At 33.5% G+C, this 19,421-nt stretch overlaps 1 protein-coding gene across 1 annotated transcript; it reads left to right on the top strand.

Moving 5' to 3' along the window:
• Nucleotides 1-7,924: 7,924 nt before the first annotated feature.
• LOC123659378 lies at nucleotides 7,925-19,022 on the top strand. The gene is made up of 8 exons (XM_045594593.1): nucleotides 7,925-7,999; nucleotides 11,163-11,265; nucleotides 14,081-14,212; nucleotides 15,745-15,985; nucleotides 16,510-16,665; nucleotides 18,114-18,268; nucleotides 18,656-18,710; nucleotides 18,794-19,022. Exons 1-8 carry the CDS (start codon nucleotides 7,925-7,927, stop codon nucleotides 19,020-19,022), a joined length of 1,146 nt encoding a protein of 381 aa, XP_045450549.1.
• The last annotated feature ends 399 nt before the right edge of the window (nucleotides 19,023-19,421 follow it).

The raw sequence follows: 19,421 nt of genomic DNA, 5'->3' as shown, positions 1-19,421 counted from the left end.
TGCCCTTCAAACCTAAACACAGTAGTATTTGCACACTACTGCTTTGACTTACAACTTCTTCACATACCACAATCTATGCTCTGTTTTTTATTGTTTTATTACTGTATTTTTTCAATTTATAATACCAACTACAAGAACTTTTCTTTACTGCCACAACTAGTAATTTAATATATATTTCGTCACTGAAACTCATTTTACAAATACACGATGCGTTGCGCACTCTTGAAATATCGACAGACAAATGGCGGACGCGGCACACTGCGACTGAAAGTGTCGCTATAGGTCGACGGCATCCATCGACACATCGACAGCTGCAGTTACCTTTGCCTTTGACAATATGCCACTCGTGTGTAAGAACTCTTAGAAGTATTCAATATGCACGGGCCTTTAAAAATTTCAAAAAAAAAAAAAAAGCGTTGGCCCCACCCCTAAAAATGACCTACCTCGTTCTGTCAATATCGGAAATGTGCGAGGGACATAATCAGTACTCGTTTGTTAAAAAAAAAGCAGACTATAACATATATTATCATATTTCCATTAATTTAATCTGAACGATCTGTCAATCGTTATAAATTTATTTGACAGCTGAACTGGCGAACTGTGCATCACGTATTTTATTTAGATTTTTCATATAAAAATAGCATTGATATCAATACGAATAAATAAAATTGGATTGTCCGTTTGTAATATTAATATAACCGCTTTTTACTAAATGCATAATATGGATATATACACGGCACATATACCAAAATATTTTTTTTTACAATTTTTTTCTGTCTGTCTGTCTGTTTGCTCCGGCTAATCTTTGAAACGGCTGGGCCGATTTGGACGGGACTTTTACTGCTATATTTTAAAGCTGATGTAATAAGGAGTAACATAGGCTACTTTTATTTTAGAAATTTAGTTATTTTGTAACTCTGCGAACTGAACAATAATTATTTTTAAATTCCACGCGGACGAAATCGCGGCACCGCTGCTAGTTCTCAATATAACTCTATTTTTGCAATGTAATAAACTCCTTGTTCTATAAACACTTTTCTTCCGAACTTAAGGAAAATTGAGAAAGAATGCCAAAACTGATCTAATCAAATATTTGTCATGAACAGGGTTCGAACCCGCGACTGTTACCACAACAGACAATTGCTGTGACAACTGCGTAAAATCTTCAAACTTTTATAACAAAGAATATAATTATCTATTTCTTTAATTTTCATTTATTTATTTAATTCTTTAAGCACATATTACAGCTATACATTTTACACTATTAAAAACAAATGTGCAATGGCGGACAAATCAATAAAAGCATTTTCGTACAGGTAAATATGAAAAGATGATATACTTAAATTAGAGACAATGCATTTGGTGCATAAAATGCTCCTACTTAGAAAAATGTAATACTATAAGATGTAATAGATATACAATGATAATATACATGTAATAGATTACATAGATTGTTTACATACATACAAACACACACAGACACACAAAAGTTCATACTAGATAACTAAGAAGTTTTTATACAAGATTAATAGTGACAGAAGAAGATAATCATAAGACTGGGAACCTAAAGCAAAGGATTAAATCCCATTCATTTTATGAAAGTGTAGTTTAACGGATTTCTTAAAAATAGGACGAGATTGAGAACGTCTAATCCACAAGGGCAAAGAAGAAATTCAAAGTCGAGTAGCGTGTACGGTGAAGGATTTGGTGTAGAAAGTAGAGGAATGAGAAGGAATTTCAAGAAGTAGATTGTTGTTCGACCGTAAACTACATTCATGCAAATCATTTAAATATTTAAACCGCTCTTTTAGGTAAGACGGAGTTGTCGGATTAAACATAATGCAATATAATAGCCTGAGAATGTGAGTATTCCTGCGAAGGCGAATTGGGAGCCACTTGAGTTTTTTGCGAAAATCGGAAATGTGATCATATTTGCGGAGACCAAATATGAATCAAATAGCAAGTGTCAGCATAGTCATAGATAGGTAAGAGAAGACTATTTGCGAGCGCAATTTTGGTGGACGTAGGAAGGAAATTTTGCAGCATGCGAAGGGATCCCATAGCGGAAAAAACTTTTCGACTTATCTCACAAACCTGTGGACACCAAGAGACGTTTTGATCAAATATGATTCCCAAATTTGTCACTTTTTCGCTATATGGAATTTCATCACCGTTAAAAATTACAGGAGATAATTGTGTCTTATTTAAGCGAGGAATAAGTTTAGAGCTTCTAATAATGATAGCTTGTATTTTTCTTGGATTCATTGTTAAGCCAAAAAATTTACTCCATTTAGATATGGCTAGTAGGTCTTCGTGAATACGAGAAACAGCCTCTGGTAATTCTGTAATGGTACAGTGGGTGTAAATTTGCAGATCATCAGCATAGAGATGATAATTTGAAGATATAACGTTAGTGACCGAGTTAATAAAGATAGAGAATAATACAGGAGACAATATGCCACCTTGAGGTACACCAGCACTGATTTCGGCCCAATTGGAAAAGGAGTCATTAGCTCTAACTCGCTGCCGACGACCTTGCAAATAGTAAACCAGTCAGTAGCTTTAGGAGATATGTTAAAGGTACGCAGTGTATCGATTAACAAATCAAAGTCCACGGTTCTGAACGCATTACTAAAATCTAGCAGTGTCAACACCGTAACCTGATTGTCCATATTAGATCGAAATTAGAATATAAAACCTCTTAACGATCTATACTTATAATAGAACTGAATCCGGTTTAATCCTGTACTTAAATGCAAAACGAAAACGTGGTTGTAACAAATAGAAAAAAGTATTTGGAATATTTTTTCAGTCCTTTAAATTGAAATAACAAACCATACAAACGTTTGCTCGTACACAAAAAAAACCGACCTCAATTACATCGACAAGTACAATACAACATATATGTCGACGAAAAAATAGTCAAGTAAATACTCATTATTAGATATAACTCGAAAAGTAGTTGTTAGATCTCAGTTAAATTTAAATAGGACCACATGAAATGCACCACCATACCCAATCAAAAGTTCTGACATAACATAAATAATAATTGTATTTGCTCGCAAACGAAAAAAAAAACCGACTTCAGTTACATCGACAAGTAATACAACGTAGATCGACGTAAAAATAGTCAAGTAACTACGCGTTATCAAAGATCACTCAAAAAGTAGTTATCAGATCTCGATAAAATTTAAATATGACCACATGATAAATATCAGCTTTCGATTAAATTAAAAATTATCAAAATCGGTACACCCAGTAAAAAGTTATACGGATTTTCGAGAGTTTCCCTCGATTTCTCTGGGCTCCCATCATCAGATCCTGGTTTCCTTATCATGGTACTAAACTAGGAATATCTTCTTTCCAACAAAAAAAGAATTATCAAAATCGGTACACCCAGTAAAAAGTTATTGCGGATTTTCAAGAGTTTCCCTCGATTTCTCTGGGATCCCATCATCAGATCCTGGTTTTCTTATCCTGGTACTAAACTTGGGATATCTCCTTTCCAACAAAAAAAGAATTATCAATATCGGTACATCGAGTAAAAAGTTGTGCGGTATAATACAAGCCGCATTATTAGATATAGACCACCTTTCGATCCAAAAAAATTCGTCGAAATCAGTACACCCAGTCAAAAATTCTGAAGTAACATACATTAAAAAGAATACAGTCGAATTGAGAACCTCCTTTTTTTCGGAAGTCGGTTAAAAAATACAACCAATTGAGAAGCTCCTTCTTCTTAAACGATTTTATTTGAAACTAATTATAACATATTATAACTAATTTATATTTGATATTTTATCATATTTTCTTCAATACTCGTAGGTTTTCAAACCAAAATTTTTATCTACCGTCGTTGCGAGTGATGAGAAATTCCACAAAAACAACATCTTGACTTAATATCCTAGCTCATCCCCTGAGCCATCTCGAAACCTCGAATTACTTATTCTTTGGCATATCTTAGAATTTGTATATTTTGTTTTATTATGATACATCTTCAGTTGTAAATATTGTCAAGTTAAAACTTCCTCAAAACTTTTGCAATGAAGTCTAAAAGCAAAGTAAGTCGTAGAAATAATTCAAACTTTTCTAATATAGACTGTGTTGACGGTACGCGTGCGTTTATTACTAATCTTAATGAAATCGAATAAGAATAGGTTTATCAGCCTATTTTTTAAATTAATTGTTTTATGTAAGTTAATTTCATTATTTTTTTAAACCTGAATAGGTATATTCTTTATTTGAGAATTAATTCTAACCTTAATACTTTTTTAATTTATTTTTATTAGTCGTGGTACTAGTATTCTACATCTCGTTCTATAATGAGTACCGAATGCATATTCTGAATCCGAAAAATATAATATAATTTTCAAGCGCGTTCTTTCAAGTCCTGTTGACAGGCTTTATTTACGAAGACCCAAATCAAAATCGAGGGCCGAAACAATTAGCTACACAGAAGTAATCTTTACTTCATGTATCTATCTATATTATATACCATACAATAAGAAGCATTTGGGTTCGTATGTGATGAATAGATATATATTGCGAATCGCAAAATAAGATGTTAGAACTATTTCAAAGCAAAATTTAATGAGTTTGGGTCTTAAAGAATAGGTACTTATTTTTGGACTACTTTTTTAATATAAGATGGTGATGATTGTCTATTTCGCCAACTTATGTTTAATAATATTTAAAAAAAATTATCATCGTCTTACATGTAAAAAAAACATATTTGATCTAAAATTACGCTATCATTTTGACAGGTACACTATTATAATGAAACAACTTTTTCGGATTTTATCGCAGTTTATTAAGTTTTTTAGATGCCCGATGTTTACGTCCAACCATTGTCACGGGAGGATTGAACACGGGTAACATTCGATAACAACTCGTACACTATTTTAAATGTAATTATGTGTATTAAGAATTTTCTTATTAAAAAAAATTAAGTACCAAATTAGAAAGTTATATTGTCACATTAAATTATTATTTTTTATTTTAGAAGGCTATACATATATAAAGTTTTTATTGTAAGTATATCTTATACACTTTTCCTCGAAATTAACAATACAGTGCTATGAAATTTAAAACAAAGAATGAAAATGACGTAATGTAAGTATACCATGTGATCAATTAAAATATTTGACAATAAGGGTTCGAGACAAGAGCCTTGAGTTACTCTTAAGGTAACAGCTTGAAACGGCCAACCCTTAACGGTAACGGCCTGATTATTTATCAATATTTTAGAACTATATCAAACGTTTTAACTTTTATTATACAATTTAATTTATTATACAAATAGTCGTAAAAATATTAAAACGATCATGTAATAAACGTTAACATTTTAATATTTTTATGACAATTTGTACTGGTTTTAATGCTTACGGTTAACATCAACATCTGTCATTGAATTCAGAATTACAAAATCTTAAGCATTGGCTCGTAATTAAAGACGAAAACTTATTACAATTATGAAGATATCACTGTGAAAACATTGACCCAAACTGCATTTTGTTAGATAATTAAAACTATATTTATGTTTATCAAATTGAAAACGTATAACTAGAAAATATATATAAAATTAAACAATATTTTTTTTTCAAATTGTGTTGCTTTTATACTATCCGAAGGAACGGCTCAAACGGTCGTTCCTACCTGATGTCCATGACACCACATTTTACTTTTTAAAGGCAACTCAGGTTGTGTCGGGGATTTTTTTAAATTTTTAATTTAATTTTTAGTTTATACTTTTTATAGGTACACTTATTATAATGTAGATTTTGTTTCTCCCCACCACATATATTTGCAGATATTTGGTATTTTCCCCACATTTACCCCCAGAGTTTTTTCAGGGCTCAACCGATTTTTATTGAACACATTATTTTGTAATGTGCACGTATTGCGCTTTCATTTGAGACCCCACTAGATTTATATTTGCAGACATTCGGTTATTCTTCCCCATTTTCACCCCCCACAACTTTTAAACGACTAAACCGATTTTCATCAAACATATCTAAAAACACTCACACTCACACAACACAAATTGAAATCGCTTCATCTGTTCGCGAGCTACGGTGCCACAGACAGACAGACAGACACGTCAAACTTATAACACTCCTCTTTTTGCGTCGGGGGTTAAAAACTTTGTTAGAGGACACATTGAAAACTCACAGAATAGCAACAACGTGGCGCCGAAACTTGCCTTACCTCAGCTAGATTGTCACTTGTGATAAAATTTGGATCAAGTTTAAAAATTACAAACGTCTCATACATTAAATAGTCAGTTTGTAAACCATCGACTTATGTTCCAAATGCAAATCAAGTCATAAGAAAATGCTTACGACAATATAACATACGAAGACAACATTGATCGTTACCATTTCTTAAGTCGTTACGGCCAAATTAACAATAGGTATTTGAAAATAATTGTGTTTGCTCGCAAACGAAAAAAAAAACCGACTTCAATTACATCGACGAGTAATACAACGTAGATCGACGAAAAAATAGTCAAGTAACAACGCATTATCAAAGATTACTCTAGAAGTTGTAATCAGATCTCGATGAAATTTAAATGTAACCACATGATAAACATCGGCTTTCGATTAAATTAAAAATCATTAAAATCGGTACACCTAATAAAAAGTTATTGCGGATTTTCAAGAAGTTCCCTCGATTTCTCTGGGATCCCATCATCAGATCCTGGTTTCCTTATCATGGTACCAAACTAGGGATATCTTCTTTCCAACAAAAAAAGAATTATCAAAATCGGTACACCTAGTAAAAAGTTATTGCGGATTTTCAAGAGTTTCCCTCGATTTCTCTAGGATCCCATCATCAGATCCTGGTTTCCTTATCATGGTACTAAACTTGGGATATCTCCTTTCCAACAAAAAAAGAATTATCAAAATCGGTACATCTAGTAGAAAGTTATGCGGTATAATACAACGTAGGTCGACGAAAAAAGCGTCAAGTAAAAACGCATTATTAGATATAGCTCGAAAAGTAGTTGTTAGATCTCAAATAAATTTAAATGGGACCAATTGGCACATACCACTTTTCGGTTAAAAGAAAATTTGTCGAAATCGCTCCACCCAGTCAAAAGTTCTGATGTAACATACATTAAAAAAAATACAGTCGAATTGAGAACATCCTCCTTTTTTGGAAGTCGGTTAAAAAACCTATTCGTCGGGTTTTAGAAAATCTCTATCACCTTATAGGTACATCTGTATCATATGTAATGATAAAATATATTTCAATTACATTTTTTTCAGTTAACTTTAAAAAAAAATAGTGTTGAAATATCAATGACGACGAATATGTAACATCAACATCACTTCTATTGGAATTAAATTTTTACAACAAGATGCCGTAAAATCCTGTAATTATTGTGACCTAATCTTTTGTCTCTAAACTATGCAATAGGTACCATTGCGGTGTTTTCGGTAAATTATACTTTCAATATTTTTTGTACGTACCTAGACGAGATGATGTCTTCGCGAATTACGCACGGCTTAGTATGGCGCAAAGACAGAAAAATGTCTCGCAATGGCCGTCAAAGATTACATACCTTTTAATATATATTTCCTAAATACGTAGTAACCCAGAGTATAGTAATTATTAAGGATTCTGCGTATAAAATTACAAAAGAAACATACAATTTGAGATCCATGTTTTGTTTCTGTTGTACTCTCGTAACGAATTAATACAGATACAGAGAAGAAACTGTAACATTTTCCTTATTCCTGTCGTCGAACCTTATGAAGTTACAAAACTCAAACCAGTCTAGTAACGTGTCCTAGCCAAGGTTTAACGTTTGTACGACCGAGTTCGATTTTGTTTGTTAAATTGGACCGGCTGGAGCAAGGAGGCTGGATGCGTGCGCACTTGAATCCCGTGCAGACAGTAAACGAGCGCGGCAGTCGGTATGAGGCGCGCGCGGAGTGTCACAGGGCCCTTGCGGCGCGCCCACCCGGCGTCGGGGGCGACCTGGAATGTCCAGGTACATCATCACATTTCTAAATAACGCCTACCTAAAATCGTTTGCGCACACTTTACCCTGACTTTTCATTCATGACTTACTTCCTAAGCCGTTATACTACGTTCTATGATAAGGCTATATTTGTTTAATAACAAATCATAATATCGTGAATGTGATCCGTGGACACAGGAGATTCAACAGTTGTCTATAGACTTGTTGCGCACGCATGAATACATTAAAATGATTGTTATATCACATTAGTGACATATAAAAAATCTGAGGCGAGGCTGTTTACACTAGGGTGGTATAGTAATTCCATGGGTCCATTTCCAAGGGTCCGCCCATTGTACTTCACTGTCTCTATCTTTATGCTTTGTTTGTAATATATTTGTGGTGTACAATAAATTATAAAATAAAAAATAAATAAATAAATATTCGCAGAATTGAAACTTTATTCGTAAGTTTACAGAATTTGTAGACAGGTAACTGATTTGTCATTCAAATGGAATGGAAAAGCATTCATGTAGCGCCTAAGTGTGAAATAGGCTGTAGTCAATTTGCACAACACAAGAAGCAAGCACTAAACATGAGTGCTGTCTCGTACAAAACGCTTTACGTGAACAAACTAACGGACAATAGACCTCTTTGAAACGCCAAGTGGATGCATTCTGAATTTTTTATATTTACGTCGCGTCACTGTCGGCATGTTGTCTCTAAAGAAGAAGCATAAAAGTTGCTATTTAAAATGCATTAGACAGAATCATTGTAAAGAAGCATATGAAGATAAATATGAAGGAACATTTAAGTCTTCTAGAGGTAGTCTACAAATGCTTAAAATAGTCTTTAGTTATTTAGGTTTGTTTTCTTTCTCTAAAGTTCCCCTTAATGAATTATTATATTATTTAGGTACATTATACATTTTAATTCATTAATATAATATAACTAGCTGACCCCGCAAACGTTGTTTTGCCATATATTAACGGCCTTAATCCCCCCCCCCCTGTAGCTTAGGGATATGAAAAATAGATTTTGGTCGATTCTTAGACCTACCCGATATACATACAAAATTTCATAAAAATCGTTTCAGCCGTTTCAGAGCAGAATTTTAACTAACATTGTGACACGAGAATTTTATATATATAAGATTTACAATACACCAGACAAGTACTAAATAACTTTTGCTTCTTTAAAGATGATATTTTTTTTAATATTTCGAATCCGTCTCTTAATAATATACGAGTACCTGTATATAGAAACATAGACGATGAAACTTAGTAATTATTTAAAGATGATGAAACTTAGTAATATTTTTTTTTCTAAGAGCATTAACGTTTACTTTTGGGTTTTTGATAACCAATAAATAAACACAATCTTTGAAAATTTCATCCTTGCAAAAATTGCATGTGTTTGAAATGAGAAACGGTAATCATGATAGTACTCTGATACTTCTAATTGTATAAATACAACCAGATAAATGACCAAAGTATATGCTTACGAGAGAAAAGTAACTTTTCTTAATATTACTAAATATTTTGTAGGTATATTTTTATAAGTGACTAGCTGCTGCCCGCGACGTCGTCTGCGTGAACGCTATACAGCACCAAAAATACCTACGATTATACCTTTTAAAATAACATTCATTTACCCGTTTCTTCTTTACATTTCATATCTACAGAAAAATCTCATAGATGGCGCTGCTTTAAAATTGTCTTGTCTACTTATATTCATTTAATTATGTTTATCAGCTTAGTTACAATATATTACAATACAATATATTCATTTAATTATGTTTATCGGCTTAGTTATATATATTTATATTGCGTGATTTTTATAGTGTGAAGCTAGCTTATATAGCATGGTTATTAACATAATAACAACAACATTCAAATATGCGTCGTTAGATTACACGTTGTTACAGAATGCTTTGAGGAAATAAAGGTTCACTGCTCGTTCCCGGTAGATGATAGCATGATAATATGTAGCCTATATGTTGACCCGACTTCTTAATAATATTCGTGTCAAATTTGAAATAAATCCATGCGGTACTTTTTGAGTTTATCCCGGACATACATACAGACAAACAGACAAACAGATAAAAATTCTAAAAACTATATTTTTGGCTTCGGTATCGATTATAGACCACAACCCCAAGTATTCTTTTAAAAAAATATTCAATGTACAGTTTTGACTTTCCTACCATTTTATTATATGTATAGATTACACAAATAAGTAAAAAATGTAGAATAACAGTTTCTAATTAAATATTCAATCCCGAGGTAAAATTATCAGGGTAAATATTGATACATATAGCTTCTCTCTCTTGTGCAAGTGGTACTACTACCTAGTGCTACTTTTATTACTTTATAGATGGATATTTTCCAGTTTTTTATTTTCCAGTATTCTGTAGTTTTAAAAACGGGGAAATTTAAATTTTTTTAGTATTGACTTTTTGTCTACTTTATGCACTAAGCTATCTTCAAAGTCTAGGACACTTTACACTTGGTATGTTTTTCTAAAAATATAATGTGACATAATATAAATCTCTTATTATAATGAAAAGAAGATGCTTAAAATATCAATGTTGTGTTCATTTTGACAAAGTGTAAAAGACAGTATAAATAGAAACCTATAGTTTCTAAGTTGTCCAAAGGGAACAGTTTATTCTACATTATAATCTTGGTATTTTTATGTATTAATTACAAAACACAAGAGAAAATAATAATAATAATACTCTTTATTGTACACCATTAAAATGTATATTAGATTTTATATTCGGTCTAAGCGACCGTGGCAACCGAATTTGATGATTTTTTACTCGGTCACCACGGTCGCTTAGACCGAATATAAAATCATCATATCAAAAATTTCGATCTAGCGGTTACATCGTTCCATAGCTTAATTGGCTAAAGCACCGACACGGTAAGTCGGAGATGCAGGTTCGATCCCCGCTGGAACGATCGATTTTTGATATGATATTAAAAATTGTTTTTGAAACCATTTTACCTGCCATTGTAAGAAAAAAAAGGCAATATTCGACGTGGTAAAACACTTGAAACTATGGAATAAAACTCAAGTGAAAATATACACGTCATTATGTCATATTTACGATTGAATCATACACCTAAATATTATGTACATTCATTTCTCATTCATAAAATGAAATCAAACGTATGTAAATTTACAGGTGGTGCGAGGTAAAATGAGTTCACAGTGTTTATGGCATGCGTGTCGTGCTCTCAGCGCTGGCCTCTTGCTAATGCTTCTCGGTGCCGCGATGGCAGTCATAGGTATTTTACTTTGTTTGTTTATTAAATTAAATTTACAATAAATGATCTATTTATTTAAAAGATACTACAAAATTATATTTTATATTTTATCTCATAAAAGATTACACGAATCTGAACGCATCGGAGCAAAATTAGATTATTAATGGATATAATTTTAAAACCCCAAATATTTTTATGTATCAGTAATCAAAATATATTTAAAAGCTTGTAAGCCCTACATTGAACGGTAGATTCCTGTTCTAATAAAAAGAAGCGTTAGAGCTTAATCCAACTCTTAAAGCTTAATGAAACCTCTGAACCTTTGATGTCGACTTATGTGTTCTAAGTTCTAACACATCGGCTATTCCGGCGGCCGGATTTTGTATCACAGCTCTTTACTTAAGTACCTATTTCTAAGAAAATAACTATTTAAAGCCTTAGTACTGAAAGAAGCTGACGAAAAAAATGTAATAAACAATTTTAATTAATGTTTACATTACAATTGATACTCTCTGCTGTGTGGTTACAGCAGTAAAGAATATAGCCACCCCCTCTATTCCCGTGGGTGTCGTAACAGGCGACTAAGGGATAACACATTTCCTCTGCCACATTCGGAACTTAAAAAGCCGACCGATGGCGGGATAACCATCCAACTGCTGGCTTTGAAATACACAGGCCGAAGACGGGCAGCAGCGTCCTCGATGCGACAAAGCCAGCCCGGCGATCACTAACCCGCTTGCTCCGCGTGGTGACTATGGGAAAAACACGTGAGTTCACGCCATTTTTGGCACGAACTTGCGAAAGCCTACGTCCAGCAGTGGACTGCGATAGGCTGAAGTGATGAATTGATTCTCTTGATGATTTCTTCAATAGCGTCTTACAATACAGGTAAAAATTTTGTTTGTGATCCAATTTGTTTTTTATTTATTTTTTTATTTAGAGAATCTGTTTGTACCAGTACAAAGGTAATGAATTATGAACATAGTAAATCACACCATGGCTCATGTAGAGGAAGTAATTTCCATAAAAAATAAACGTAGATTTATAGCTTGACCACGAATCCGCTGTACATACCCGCTGTACATACAATATGAGAAGGTAAATAATATTCACACGTACCTACTTATTTCATTAAAATTTTCTAGGTAATTAAAATACCAGACAATAGACAGTTAATTTATAACCACTTTGCTAGATTAATAATTAATTCAGATTGTTGATTCTATGTTCAATACCTTAAATGTTCCTTATTATCATCTAATCTCTTAGTAAAAAAATAAACATTAAACACTATTGTCTGACATTAAAAAAATCGTACATTATTTTCTACTTTCGATAAATGTAAGGTAAATTATTTTAAGTTAATTTAATATCACGACGTGTGAAATTGATAGCCATATTTTTAAAACAGACTCGGCAAACTCAAATACTTTGAAGGTCAACTTTTGTTCGCAACGTGTAAAGAGCTGACGCAAAGATATTTCCTGTGTTATGTACCAGTGTGACATGTCCGGTTTCAGCTTCCGCAGCAGTTGATAGAAACCCTTGCGTGAACGCAAACCTTATTACGTTGTCAATTTGACGTTCTCTTTACACGATTCAAACAAAACATCTGGTGCAAAACATTCATGAAATGAAAACTATTTATAATGCCGAGTAACTAGCCTTACTTGTATTTTCAACTTATGTATTTTATATCTTAATGAAATTGCCCGATAACTAAGATGATTTAATAACATTAATTTAGTATAATATGTCGTTATTATCTATATTCTTTCGCTACCATCTGCGCCGTGTAAAATATATACGCAATTAAAAAAATTTATTATTATTATAAAAACGAAAAGATAATTATTTACTGTACGCACCTTAGTCTAAGTACTCTTATATATGTAGTTATAAAATTTGTGACTTTTTTTTGTAGGTTTGCAAGGACTAATCAATTAAGCTACTGAACAAATTTTAAAAATTCGAACATAAAATTACCAGTAGAAAGCTGCATTATTCCTGCGTGTCGTGGGAGAAATGTTTCATTCCATGATAATAAGTTTTCAGTCGGAAAATTTAATTTTTTTTTTACTGAGAAAAAACAACTTTTTAATTAAATAAAATAAATCCAGCAACTCTAGTGAATTTTAATTTAACTACATATAACGTTAAAATGTTCTGTTTTAGCTGTGTAGTGTAGTACTAATTGTACGCAAAAAGTACGATTTATTTTTATTTGAAAATGACATTATCAGACCCAGATCGGCATTGGATCGGATCAAATCCTATTATTATTATTTTGGGTTTATGGGAACGGTTTAAAATTGTTGTTGTCCTAATGAGAGTATTTACGGTGAAAGGCACATTTAGAAATCATCATACTAAAAACACAGCGAAACTAACCTGGCAAAACTTCAAAACAAAAGCTCAAAAGAAGAAAAAGTGTTTCCTTTCATTTATTTTTATAATTGTTATTTCACTTTTGAACCGTTTTTTTTTTTTTACTTTTACATTGCATTCATGAGACCGAACGAACTTGAACTGATAAACTGCTTCCTCTTCTCTCAAAACAAGGCATTAAGATTCAGTCGCGATCACATCCCCCTTACCATGAGTCATGACGTGATATTTTATGGCTTAATATAAAAAAAAACTTTTATTGGATAAACAAGAAATTACAACTTTATTTTTTGACTTGTCTTTAAAAATGATCGACTTGAAATTAACTGATTGTCTCTTTCCAAGGTTCGATGTGCACGTTATTGTTTTTAATAGTTTATACGAAATAATAGCAATGTTGAAATCTACGTACGTTCAAATAAAGTTTGAGCTTGGTGAATGATTGTAGGTTACTACGCAGATACACTCTCAGTGGCAGAGGAAATACGGGGAAATTCCACGATATCGGTCAAAGACGAGGCACGAGGCTTTCATCTCAATAACTTATCCTACGCTGGTCCCATCGTTATGGGTTTCGGAGGTATTTTTTTTTTTTTTTTTTTTTTTTTTTTTTTTGTCACTAGGTCGGCAAACAAGCGTACGGCTCACCTGATGGTAAGCGATTACCGTAGCTTATAGACGCCTGCAACACCAGAAGCATCGCAAGCGCGTTACCGACCCAATCCCCAATCCCTCCAGGAGCTCTGGTCACCTTACTCACCAACAGGAACACAATACTGCTTGAAAACAGTATTATTTTGCTGTGATCTTCTGTAAGGTCGAGGTACTACCCCAGTCGGGCTGCTCCATATTTTGAGCAGGAAATTCCTGCTGTGCCCTACCTCAGTTAAATGGTATTTTTATCATCATCATCATCACTTCACGGTATTTTTATATTTGCTCCGTATTATTACTTTTTTTAATACAACTAGATCCACATATGTCAAAATACTATATAGATAGATAGATAGAATATACTTTATTGCACACCACTCAGAAATGAATTACATAAAACACTTATTTACACATACAGATAGTAATGTATAAAGGCGGTCTTATCGCTTAGTAGCGAACTCTTCCAGACAACCTTTAGAAATAGGAAAACAAGTATTAAAAAGGTATGTGCAGCAACGCAATAATCTGTATAATTTGTAAATAAAACTTACATATATAAACTGCATAGTAGTATATGTAAATTACGTAGTAGCGGCTTACTAATGAGTAAAGACCGATAACGATTCACAGATTATTAATTTAATTGATTTTATTACGCCGAGTAACTTGTCCTGTTCCAATTATTTCTGTCTATAAAAATATACTTATATATAGAAATACATAGTTACGTTTGTGAAATTTACTTTTTTATGTTTTTGTTTATTTTTTATGGAACAAGTGATGCAAATGGAGTGACGTATATTATAATTTTTTCCATACCTATTCCTAATTTGTAATTATTTACCTTTATTTTACTTTTACTTTTTGGAGTAAAACTTCCTTACACACGCTTGACTTGGGGACTAAGGTGACGATAGCGTTACGAAAAGTGCGATCGGGTGAGGCGAACGGAGCAAGAAAGAGAGGTGCGAGCACACATTTTCTGTCTCTCTTTCCCACATAGCCAGTTACTTTTCGTATATCTAAGACGAAGTGTAGGCCTATTGTGCAAAAGTTTTACTTCGGTCGTGTGGTCTAAAGCAAACTGGTTTTTTAGTTTTATTTATTCACCTTTAAAACTTTCACTTTTTTCCTACAGTGGTTTTACGCCTATTGTTTCAGCTATAATCATTTATTAAAAAAAAAATATTAAAACGTTTTAATTTAATTACATCCTATAACATGTCCAGACAAAAACATACAGTTTTCTTTCTTTTTATACATTTTGTACCGGAACAGTTTTTTTTACAGTAGATTTTCCATGATCATATTTTTATCAACTAACTATTATATCGTTTAAGAGGTGTCAAAATAAAAAAAATAAACATCAAAGCATCTATCTATCCTCACAAGCTTAATCACGTTTATAATATTTGATTACATGCAGATACGCAATAAATTTCATAAGTAATTCCACAGGATTCATCGTTGTAGCAGCGTGCGTGATGACGTTTGAAGCCCGCGACAGCGCCGCAAAGGTGACACCGGCTCGTCCACAGACGCTACCTCGACCACTTCCTCGAAGAGGTCCCTGCGCTGCGCCCGCACGCCTCGACCAGCTCGGCGTCTACCGCTTACCACACGTCCTGCCTTTACCACACGCCTTGCCACTCGCACCCCCACACCGCATTAGAGCGCCGCATACTTGCCACAGGTACAGGTACAAACCGCACAGTATTGTGTTTGTATTGTAAGATTCTCCAGGCCTCTGCAATGCAATGTTTTAAATGCGTATACTGATTTTTATATAAACAAATTATTGACATTAAAAATCAAAATCCTCTCTTACGTTGCTGCTTACAAATACATGCACATACTAAGCTGGATATAATTTTTTTTTTGCTCAACAAAATCTGATTTGTATTGGTCGAGATATTTTGCAGTATTAAACAAAAACTGCCGATGAACAGTTTTATAACAGCATATTTAGATTAAAAATATTGCTTTCCAATTAATTGATACCGCCTCTATGTTTCCATCAACTGTAGTATCACCGTAGTACTTTAGTAAAAAACTAAAAATAAAAATTTAATCCACTTTGTAGTTTCGCCATCTCGAATACTGTATCCCCATTAGAAAATAGCTTGTACAACGCGTATCATTCATCACGATGCACATCGTATTGCCTTTAACCCGGCACGTGATAGCAGGCGTGGAGAGATAGGGCAGTGAGTGTATGTACAGAGTTGGCGGAGAGAAATCTAAGGAACGCGCTCGGTTCGGCTCCGCGCCGGACTTGCGGGTCGGTAGCGTGCGCGCCGCGCTACCCGTCACGGCGCTACGACGCCCTCTACGACGCTACGCGCTTTCTGTCGACGAGCCTCCCCACTCAGCAGTCAGGTATTCGTAGCTCATAACATTAGTGCGTTGGCCCCGCTTGCTTTTTCGTAGTTTAGATATATCTGTAATATATAACATATAACAGATCTGATCAGACATGAACAGGCATGAGTCTTCAGGTCTAATCAGATATGAAAAATGACCGGGTCTGACCAGACCTGGCCAGGCATGAACAGATCTGATCAGACAAGCTTTATCTATATGTGTAGCCCTTTTTACGAAAATTGCGTGGACGGAATAGTATGAAATTTTTAACCGACTTCCAAAAAAAGAGGAGATTCTCAATTCGACTGTTTTTTTTATGTATGTTACATCAGAACTTTTGACCGGGTGGACCCATTTCGACATTTTTTTTAATCGAAAGGTGGTGTATGTCAATTGATCCCATTTAAATTTATTTGAGATCTAACAACTACTTTTTGAGCTATATCTAATAATGCGTTTTTACTTGACGCTTTGTTCGTCGACCTACGTTGTATTATACCGCATAACTTTCTACTGGATGTACCGATTTTGATAATTCTTTTTTTGTTAGAAAGGAGATATCTCTAATTTAGTACCGTGATAAGGAAACCAGGATCTGATGATGGGATCCTAGAGAAATCGAGGGAAACTCTCGAAAATTCGCAATAACTTTTTACTGGATGTACCGATTTTGATAATTTTTAATTTAATCGAAATCTGATGTTTATCATGTGGTCACATTTAAATTTTATCGTGATCTGATAACTACTTTTTAAGTAATTTTTGATAACGCGTAGTTACTTGACTATTTTTTCGTCGATCTACGTTGTATCTAGGATTACCAGATGGGTAGACTAAAATATCTGGGCAAATTTTCAAAAAGTCGGGATTTTGGGATTAGGGTCGGGACCAACGGGACAAATAAATATTAAGAAATATAAAAAATCACTTTTTATTATAAAAATTTAAATCACAAAAACAATAAACAAAATTACTTTTTATTATAAAAATAAAAATCACAAAAACAATAAACAAAAAAAAAATAACATTTTTTGGCAGATTCTGAGATCATTAATTATCACAATCACTTATTCTAATAAGTATTATAATTATTAGTAATTTGAACTCCTTTTTGATAAATTACTGCCACATGTACTTCGCATTACATTTACTATCGCGATAGTTTTAGATTTTTGTTTTGCTGTTGTTTGTCGGGACATTTAGTATTTTTTCGGGACTCTGGACATCATACGAAATGTCGGGATAATCCCGACGAATCCCGACCATCTGGCAACCCTAGTTGTATCACTCGTCGACGTTTCGGATACTTTACAACAACCATGGTCACGGGAGGATTTATTTTATTGATTATTTTACTTTATTTTCTAACTTAACATTTTCTATTGTTGTTATGTTATTTTAATACAATATACTATCGTATGTTTTAAAATTATGAAACTATACAAACAATTACATTGCACCAGTGCAAGTGCGGCCGAGTCTGAGTGTGGTTCACAGTCGTCTCTCGCGCTGGACTTGCACGCGAGCGGCGCCTGCGCCGGCGTCACACTGCGGGTGCGCGACAACACGCGCCGACGTCCGCTCGCACGACAACAGAGGCTCATAGAAGATCTACACCGTGAGTTTGCTCTCTAATCTAAATCTCATCTAGTTATTCTATATTTGATCACTTCTAACGCCAATCCTTTTAGCCATAGTCATGATAAATATAATTGTGGGTTTTGAAATTTCCACAATTTAAAATGTATTAATCATGTTGTGCAGTCCTTGTGGGTCTCCCCATCGTGCCTCGGAGAGCACGTTAAGCCGTCGGTCATAATATATATGGTAGACCATGATAGTCTATTACATACTACTATTTACATGCAACTCAGTAAAATAAATATTACTAAATATTTTTACAATACTTAACTTTTTAATTCTTAACTTTTTTGTATATAATTGCTTTTTATAACTACTTTTATATATTTCTTACATTTCAACTTACGTTATATCTTCTCAACAGCACCAGGCGAAGGCGTCAGTACCACAGTATGCAACATAGAAGAAGTTCCACCTCCGTAATTAGATTTTATAATTTTTAAAACAATTATTTATTTATATACAAAGTAATGTATTAAATTATTAACAAACTTAATTGCAGAAACAACGAAGAGCAGACCAGCGAAACTGTAGAAATGGTTCATTTGACCATTGAACAAGAAGCGCGTGCGCGAAGTGCCCCGCCCGCCTCCCAGCCGTCATCGCCGCCGTCGCCGCAAATTATTGTGTCTCCACCACTTTCACCTTCGAAGCCACAAAAAGAAACTACCATTCTCATAGAGAAATCAGAAAATAGTACTTTGGAACAGCCACCGCCGCCTGACCAATGAACAATAACAATTGAGTCTCAAAATATTGAGACTGAACAATTGACGTCAAAAAAACCTTTGTAAACATTTTACAACAATTTATAATAATCTTTGTAAATTGTATTTGTGTATATTTTATAACAAATTGGTATTGTTTATTGTTACTGAAATTATTACTATTGTTTTCTATAAAATTATATAAAAATTATTGTGGATGTCGTTCATATGTAATTTACAAGGCACGTCCGAACATAAAATATAAATTCAGTATTTTAATGCAAAGTCAGAATAAGTAGATTCAACCATTAACACTTTCTCTTAGAACTTTACAATTCTTAAGATAAAAGACTGATAAAAGCGAATTTTGTAAAGAATTAAACCAGATATTTCTATGATAAAATAAACAATAAAGACTATTAT

The sequence above is a fragment of the Melitaea cinxia genome, chromosome 14 (assembly GCF_905220565.1).
Source record: "Melitaea cinxia chromosome 14, ilMelCinx1.1, whole genome shotgun sequence".
Lineage (NCBI taxonomy): Eukaryota > Metazoa > Arthropoda > Insecta > Lepidoptera > Nymphalidae > Melitaea > Melitaea cinxia.
The sequence above is the reverse complement of the archived record's forward strand: the minus strand, read 5'-3'. Positions and strand labels throughout refer to the sequence as shown.

Bases quoted from the DNA above. Each gene is read 5' to 3' on its own strand.
- LOC123659378 (XM_045594593.1), top strand. From the start codon at position 7,925: ATGAGGCGCGCGCGGAGTGTCACAGGGCCCTTGCGGCGCGCCCACCCG. The intron at 15,986-16,509 runs GTACAAACCGCA...GTGTATGTACAG, and splicing joins CATACTTGCCACAGGTACAG to AGTTGGCGGAGAGAAATCTA. The intron at 18,269-18,655 runs GTGAGTTTGCTC...TCTTCTCAACAG, and splicing joins GCTCATAGAAGATCTACACC to CACCAGGCGAAGGCGTCAGT.